Here is a 9,223-nt window from a genome sequence, read left to right on the forward strand (position 1 = left end):
CAACCAGTTGTGTATCAGTCATCACAGTGTTTTGACACGTAACAACGTATTATAATTGTTCTTACAGTTGTTATTCTACTTTTCTCAGACAATTGCAGTGTTGTTAAAATTTTCCAAGCGAGCTGCAATAGCTATTCCTCAGCTACTCAACGAAAGAATTGAAAAAAAGACCTTTATTATAGTATGAGTGAAGAGCGCCATCTTGTGTTTATTCTACAAAGTGACGTACTCGCTCGAGTAGAAACAAAAGTGCTCTTCCAGAGGTCATGAAGTACGTACTGTATCTCAAACATAATAAATACATTGTATATGAATACACTTAGGTCCCGTTGTCATGGTATTACTTAAAGGGAATATACGACAGATCTTTACATTTATATTAATCATTAATGGAAACTTACGTGTATCTTTACATTTACGGATTCTGTGTGTTTTTCAGCACAGTCATTTTTACTTCATGTTGTATCTCCCAGTTCAGTTATGTATGCCTCCAATTTAAACATGTTCACATAATTTGTATGAACATGCACCATGCAGAAATAATAATCAATTTTGTTGTTCTGTTATTTGGTGTCTGTATGGCTGATCTTAGCAAAGATTAAATGAGGACAGAGGCCTTTCTTGTGTAATAAGTTTAAATGAATTTACAACTTGTCTGTCGGAGACACACTCATGATAGGCAGAAAATGATACAGACAGCGGGAACCATATACTTAAATGTATGGATTGGGTAAGTATTGCCAATTTTGTGGCTGTCAGTGCTCAACCTGTTTTCATTGAACAAACCGGTGGTCAAATATATTAAGATGTTGAAATTTGAATAAATGCCAAAGCTGACATTAAAATTGCTCAACGTTATTCTCAGGGGGTTGCACATTCATAATTTCTGACACAGTGGGATTTATATTTCAAACATCTACATTGGTCATAAAATACTTAAATACTTAAATAATCAACCCCCCCCCAAAAAAAGAAAATATGACTAAAATGCCAAAAGAGTATTTCAATTTGCTTTCTGGAAATATATTTCCACATTCACATTATAATCACTAGCAGTCATATCACCTGGATGGCAGTACATAAGTCCAGGTGGCAAATTTGAGTAAATGTGAGCATTTGACTGTAGGTAATGTAAGGAAAGGCTATTTATTTTTAGACACACCTGTGTCTGGGGTAGTTCACACACAGTTCAACATGGCTGATGGAAACTAGCCATTTGTCATTTGAGCTACCCCTTTCTGCACACACTGGCCTTTAATACCAGATATTCAACACACTTCCATTAGTACATGTGTGGACATTTACAGATTATTCAACAGAAACTGCAGACTGTTTGGCACATTACCAGCATGTGCACACAACTTCAAATACAAACATTCACCTTCTTAGGTTAGAAGTAAATGCAGTGACCTGATATTAGCACGAGTTTGAGTAATGAAACGGAATAAGGACATAGAAACCTTATAATCAGATTCACTTCATTCATCTAATACAAATTTCATGCAGGACATTACGGTCCTTGATATAAGCATTCTTATTAACTATACTACCGTATAATTGTCTCATTAAAATGTTTTATTCATTTATTTTGTGTGTGTGTGTGTGTGTGTGTGTGGGGGGGGGGGGGGGGGGGGGGGGATGGGGGGGCTCACTGAACACCTACTCCTTCATTATTTAAATGACTGGCTATCTGGGCTGTGGTACAGTCATAAACGTCACACAAGTGCATTTTTATTGAGTGGATAAGAGTTTCCTCGCAATCATTCGCAAATGAGGCAATAAGTTCTTGGTTAAGAGATTAATGCTCCAAATATGCATCATGTTTCCAACCACAGCTAAAAGCTTGCTATGCAGCCATGCCAATCAGTCAGAGCGAGGTTTATTGCATATTGGCTCATAGCTTTGGCAGCCACAACCCATAGACAGACTGCAATGACCCCAGGACTGGACTACGACACATGCTCTGCCCAGGTATCAGATACATTACCTGGCTGTAACAGCTACATCACGCATATGCTCTCTCATGTAGCTAGCCCAGTGGTGTTGAAAACGGCAACTAATTGTAGGTCTGAGAAACAGTGTCTTTGATGTTTGTGTTGTAGGGTAGGCCTACACGTCTGCAGCAGAGTGACATTTTGATGTAAATTAAACTGATAAACTTGCCTCTTCCAGGATCATCCCTACAGTACAGCTGTCTCGCTAATTCAGTAAATCTGTTCTGAATCACCACCAAAAAAACATAATGACCTGATATTTACTTGCTAAAGATCGTTATTTTTTCTAGTAATGTGACGATATTTTGCCAGATGACTTTATTAAAAATCAACACGGAAACCATCATAAAAGTTTTATACACGACTGATTAAAACAACACCAGCACAGCACACAATTAGTCTACTCTATATTGTATGTTGAAACATGTATTTAAATGTTTGATGACCATGGTCCTATCACAAATAATGACAGAAACTCGTTGGTGCAATGTAGTAAACCTGGGCTCTTGCTCTAGCTTCAGGTTTTATTCTTTAGAGATCAATAAATTGTGCATTTTCTCAAACCTCACCTGTGTCCCTCCCTGAAGTAGCACAGTTTTAATCAATTTCACTGATTCAAAGATTCACTGATCTTTGAATGATCCGGATGATTTATTTTACTTAAAGTTCATTCTACATTATTTGCTCCGCATAAAATATGTTACGGTGAATCTGGACAGCGTTTGCGCATCATTGATAAAAAAAAATGGGAGTCCTGGCCTTGATAGCCCCGGCGCCAGCAGACAGGAGTGCTGGTGCGGAGAGGGGGAGTCAGACGGCAGCCATATATGGACACGTCGTCGAAACTGCCTTTCTATTGGCTGTGGACCCTGTGCAGCTGCCCGTCAACAAGATGGCCTTCCTTTTTGCTGCACTAACCTGGCCGGTTATTTTGGTAATTTGGGAATTCAGTGTGGTAGGCCTGTGTACTTAGCCAGCCAGCTAGCTAGCTCGATAGGGAACGGGGGAGCACTTGGTGAAACGGTTCAGTTACAGAAACGAGAAAAGTACAGTGCATGGCATCCTGTTCGTATCTGAGACAGATAAAATGAGCATATTTTGAAAATATACACAGTTGCTAAAATAAACTAGCTAGCGTGTTACACCGATGGGGAAAGTTCTTCCTAGATAGATAGCTAGCTAGCTAACTGCACGGATCCCCTTCCTCGCTGTGTTGTCGTGTTGTCAACGCAGGCCAAAACATCCAACCACGGCAGCTGGGTTTACCGTCACCTGAAGTGCACTACCGTTTGGAGAGCTGTCGGAATTGTGGGACAATAAGTATAGCTACACAGAGGTATGATGTGCAAAACATTTGAAACGTTAACGTTATATATCTTGAGAGAACCATTAATAGCAAGCTAGCGATAGTTGACAGCAACAACGTCATGCTAGGCTGTCATGTTTCAAATGTGTTTAGCTACGAACCGTAATGTTAACTGTTAACTTAGCCAACTTGGCTAAATTAACTAACTAGTGGTGGTGTCGCTAGGTGTTTTACTTACATGGCTTGGTCGTTTAGGGCCTTTAAAAATGGGAAACTAATTCGATGGTCTACCTTTCCATTATCGTTAGCTAGCTAACCAGAAAGGTAACTAATTCAACTCTCTAACAGAACTCGATAGGTAGTTAACGGTTTGTTAACTGGGTAGCTAACTAGCTTCACGGGCATGTTGCATAGTTGCCAGTGGCTAGGTTGAAGTTACCTTATCGTTAGCTGGCATCCAGTGAGCCAACGATAGGTTACACAAGGACAGGCTGAATATGAAATGTTGTTCGACTTGCTAACGTAACCGGCTAGCTGGCTCGCTAGTTAAGCAGTGTAACTTTAACCACCTAGTGCTAGATAAATTATGAAACATCTGTTCGTACTCGTTAGCTACTAGACTATGCTAGTAAGTAGAATTAACGTTGGCTAGTGCAAAGTGGTGCGCTGTGACAAGTAGTTAGCGTTGGCTAAGTTAGCTGTCAACAGTCTTATTCAGAGGTTGCCTCGCTAACTGTAAGTTAGCTAGCTACGGCCACAGACCTGTTAGTCGAGTTGGCAAAATAAGGTGATATCCACCAAAGTCAGAAACAATTGCAACAGTATCAACAGTTAGCGAACTAGCTAGCTAACGCTTTGGTGACGTTACGTTTACGTTAGCTACCCAACATTAGGAAACCAGCTAGGCTCTTAACCAGTGCTGTGTCAGTTTCATGGGTATGTTGTAACATCATTTAGCTAGCTTTACCTACCTGCCTATCTACCAGCTAACCTGGGTTGTAATGTTGTAACTTATTTTACTTAAACGTATAGGTTGTGATTTGGAAGAAAACGCATCATATCATTCACTATAATAAGCACTAGAAGATAAGTTTGATTAAGACGTTTAAAGGTAGTGTCTGGTAGCAAGTTAGACGGTGATGTGTTTTGTGGTGGTGGCCTGCTGCTGCAGGATTTGATGGATTACACAAACAGGCTTCATGTCGACCTTAATATGTGGGTATAGTCTCAAAATGTGCAAACACAGTTACTTCATCTGTTGGAGACTACATTTTTAGTCTCTCTTTACAGCCCCCACTGTGTATCTAATTCTGCTTGGAACAGATGAGCAACTCCTTGGTAGTGTTGGTAACGTGCAGAGTTTTTTGTGGTTCCTCAGAACATGACCCAGTCACAGAGCAGGAATACACACACTCTTCATAGGTTAAAACATTTCACCACAACAGTAACAACTGCTAATGGGACATGGCTGTAATTGAGTTCAGAACTCTTCTCAGCATTAACTTTTAAAGATATTAACCTGTCTATCAACTAGCTTTTATGAGAAAAGATGACCTTTGACCTAGCCTGCCAATGTCACATGTCCAGACACGTCTTGCTGGGAAGGGTTTTTCTGTTTGGCCTTTGCACATTCTCAGGTGTTTTATGTGCATTCTGTTGATGTTTGCCTTGCCACTGACACACCTTTGGGCAGTTCCATGGGACTGCAGCAGAAGATAGTTGAAACTTATCTGTTGTGATTGGATGGTGGCTCAGGAAGGAAATTCTGTCACAGGTATGCAACAACCAGGAAGATGAGCTATGAGCATCAAGGTGTTGTCATATGAGACCAAAATGGAATTAGGGCGACCCTCCCCAGAATAAGAAAAGGCTATGTATCATGTGTCTTTTTATTGGGAAGACTGCCTGTGACCTCTCTTATGGGAACAAGTGGCCAAAGTATTTAACGATGGACCTCGGTAGCCAGCCCCAAAGCATTGGAACATGCATGATGAATTTATTGGCACTTTTCAGGCATCTTGTTGTCCAGTTCTAGCAGCGTTTTGTGTCTTTGGTCATAATGAGACCAGACCCAGTCTGCTCATCGCAGATCACAAACCTGGTCCGGCTAGATTTATGCTGATTGTCTAAGGATTGTTGGCTCATATTCAGCCTGAAACCACTGTCATCTCTGTTTCATATTTGAGTAGTAGGTGCATCAGGCCTTTTTGGTGTAATTCAAGCATGTCTATTCATTGCCTTTTATTTTGGCCACTCCAACAGAAACTGAATGAGCAGTGCTAAGGCTGTGGTAGTGCAGTGCTGCATTATTGATTATACTCAGCTCCCAGGTGGCCCTTCTGGGTTGCTCCATGTGGAGCTTTGTTTGTTAATAGCATGTTAATTATAGATGAACATCTGGGTGCAAAATAAAGGCAAAGAGACAAACGGCAGTAAATTTTATACCACAGCGGTATGCAGAGTTATCCATTGCAGATCAGAGTGTTTACGCTGTAGCGCTCAGTCTTTTCCTCATTTTTGTTACACTGCAGTGAAATTTGTCATTGCTCGATTTTTAATAGAGTGATGCTGTTTCACATCAGAATTTGTGAAAAAAATGCATTTTTATTCAGTAACGACAGGGGCGTCTCGCTTCAAAACTGTAATCTGTGTGAATGGTTACATAATATCCCCTATAATCTCCCTAAAATGTAAAACTGGGATTAATGCTTCAGAACAAGAAAATCTGTGTCTGACAAAAATAATTTGCTTTGAGGACATTTTGATTACAGATATTTCTGGTATAAATTCTTAAATCATAGTAGTGCTGTTTCCCTGTATGAATGGTCGAAGACAGTTTCACATCATCAATAAAGCAGAATAACTGAGTGTTGTAATTGAGTGTTGTAGTTAGTGTTAATGTCTTAGTGGAGATAACTGAGTGTGAACCATACAGTCTACAGCTGTTGTTTGCTCAGCACTCAGCATGGGTCACTTTTTTGTCACATAAAATCACCAGGAACCTGAAGACCTAAAAAATTGCAGATTAATATGAGGAAACATACTAATTACCATCATTTTGAAATCTTTAGCATGTTTCTCCTTTAAGGTCTTCAGAAGCAGGTGAATGATAATGCAGTGATTGTTCATTGTGTAGTGGTGTAGCCTGTGTCATGAGTAACGCATTGAATCCCAGTGGTACACAAAGACAGGGAATGCAAACGCTGGCTGTTGTGTTATGATGCAACATGATAAATGCTGCCTTCAGTTTTTGTGCTTGCATTTCAAATGTACTGTCTCACTATAGTTCTGAGTCTATGACTTATGTTTGGGTGGTGGGCGAGAGGCTTGGGGGTTGGTTTGTGAAACCTTTTTGTGTATTCTGCTTGTTTGTTGTTCCTCAAAGTCTGTGGTGAAAGTGAAGTATGGCATGGATTGATGATGTCTCATGGCCCTTGTTCAGCCAATCAGCATGTTTTCCTGTCTGTCCAGGCCCCCTGACCGCAGCAGAGGCAATGAGGGGTTTGGAGTGCAGTGGATCCCTAGCCTAAAGCCGGCAGGCTCCCCTGGCGTACCCGCGCCATGCCCCCGGCCAACCCATGATGGAGCGCGACACCTTCTCCCAAATCCGCCTGTGGTGCCCTCGTCCTTTCGGCACCTACTCCCAGAATAAGCTGTGCAGCGTTGCCGGGGGAGACCTGCTCAAAGGCGGTGGCCACGGCAGTGGCCGTGATGATGATGATGATGCAGCAGTGTGCACGCCCATGGAAGCGGGTGCGAGGGAGAGCGCCAAGGAGGACGTGGTCTCTGAGAACACGCCCCCCATCACGGACCCACCCCCCGTTCCCCCCGACAACCAGGTGGAGGATGGGCGGGTTCTGCTGGACACCTGGTACGTCATCAAGCCGGGCAACACCAAGGAGAAGATCGCCTTCTTCGTAGCGCACCAGTGCAGCGGCGCGGCACTCCTCCGGCCCAACACCATGAAGGTGAAGGGGAGATGGGGCAGCGACTGCACCAAGGCCAAGCGCAGGCGGCGCTGCTCCTACACTCCCCCAGGCCCGGCCTCCGACACCGACGACGCCCGCGGGCTGAGCGAGACAGACCTTCTCTCCGTGGCCCAGATGGTGGCGCTGGTGGAGCGGCGCACCGCCATGGCCCTGCAGGGCATCGTGGCCCAAGGCCCGCCGCCACCATCCACCCAAACCGCCCTCCCTGACCCCGGCACCCTGGTCTTCCCGCCGGAACCCCCCCGGCCCCCCGTCCCGGCCGCCCTCGCCCTGCGAGGTGGAGGAGCAGGAGACGTGGCGGGTCGCCGAGGCCGTCGCCCACTTCGAGGCGCAGCAGCGCCTGGAGGACGGCCTCCTGCAGCAGGGGGGCGAGGGGGGCAAGAGGGGCGAGCAGCTCGCGGATGCAGGAGGCGCCAGCGGAGAGGTGAGGATCGCCTTCCGCGTGTCCAGCATTGATCCTCGCTCCCAGGCAGAGCCCACGGGCCGCCCCAACTGCATGTTCCTGAGCCGCGGAGGAGGAGGAGGGGGCGGGGGAGGGGGAGGGGCCGCACCATTGGGGGCGCGGGCCAAAGAGAAGATCACCTGCGACCTGTACCAGCTGCTCAGCCCCTCATCACGGGACCCCAGCACCTTGCTCGGGACGTCACCCAAACCTGAACATGGCGCAGAGGGACCCCCCACCGGCTCGGCGCCCCCCCCCAGCAGTGACCCCGATCAGGACCAGGGGGTTGGGGAGCGTGTGACAGGCTTCCACGTGGAGGTGGTGGTGACAGGCGCTGTAGACCAGTGCGTCTTCTACGGCAAGGACGGCTCCGAGAAGGTGCAGGAGGAGACAGTGTGCTTCAGCGTGTCTGGCAGCCCGGCCGACGCCTGCGAGGACCCACCTCCCGGACAGCTGTTCTTCCTCCAGCCCCCCCACCCTGAGGAAGAGCGCCACAGCCCCACGGAGTGCGCCGGGGGCAGGGCTCCGCTGGGGGGAGGGGGCGAGAGGGCTGCCCCGCCCTCCCCCGCCCCCAGGCAGGAGCAGGACCACACCGACGCACCCCTCTGCCGCCTGTACCGCCACGTCTCCCACGACTTCCTGGAGATCCGCTTCCAGATCCAGCGGCTGCTGGAGCCGCGGCAGTACCTGCTGCTGCTGCCCGACCACATCATGGTGACCATCTTCAGCTACCTGCCCACGCGCTCGCTGGCCGCCCTCAAGTGCACCTGCCACGACTTCAAGGCCCTGATCGAGACGTACGGCGTGCGCGCCACCGACTCGCGCTGGAACCAGGACCCGCTGTACCGCGACGACCCCTGCAAGCAGTGCAAGCGGCAGTACGCGCGCGGCGACGTGTCCCTCTGCCGCTGGCACCCCAAACCTTACCACCACGACCTGCCTTACGGACGCTCCTACTGGATGTGCTGCCGGCGCACCGACAAGGACACGCCCGGCTGCCGGGTGGGACTGCACGACAACAACTGGGTGCAGCCCTGCGACCTGGTACAGACTCGCTGTAAGAGAGAGGATGGGAGGTGAGGGGACCCCACACATACACACACACACTGGCACACCAGCACCTACACACACCACACACACACACACACACACACGCAAACATGCACACACACTAGCACACCAACACGTGCACACACAAGCACACTAGCACGCTAACACACTTACACCTACACACACACACACACACACACACACACACACAACGTACACAGAGGCTAGCAGACTAGGCACACTAAGACACGTACACACACACACACACACCACACGTCAGTCACCAACATGCTGATTAAAATGGGGCGTGTGGTTTTGGAGGGTGGTGCTGCTCGGAAGGCAGGGCAGCGCAGAGAAACCACAAAAGGAGTGCTTTGATGTCACTTTGTAAGACACAATGAGTTCTGCTGTTTTTTTTTTTAATGTGTGCGTGTGCGTTTTC

At 47.0% G+C, this 9,223-nt stretch overlaps 1 protein-coding gene across 1 annotated transcript; it reads left to right on the top strand.

The window, feature by feature from the left end:
* Window positions 1–2,846: 2,846 nt before the first annotated feature.
* On the top strand, window positions 2,847–8,857 carry LOC118774939 (F-box only protein 46-like). The gene is given in 3 exon segments (XM_036524563.1): window positions 2,847–3,330; window positions 6,772–7,558; window positions 7,560–8,857. Coding segments are annotated over 2 exon segments (1,932 nt in total). The 5' UTR covers window positions 2,847–3,330; window positions 6,772–6,878; the 3' UTR covers window positions 8,812–8,857.
* Window positions 8,858–9,223: the final 366 nt, after the last annotated feature.

Source organism: Megalops cyprinoides, chromosome 3 (assembly GCF_013368585.1).
Source record: "Megalops cyprinoides isolate fMegCyp1 chromosome 3, fMegCyp1.pri, whole genome shotgun sequence".
Taxonomy (NCBI): domain Eukaryota; kingdom Metazoa; phylum Chordata; class Actinopteri; order Elopiformes; family Megalopidae; genus Megalops; species Megalops cyprinoides.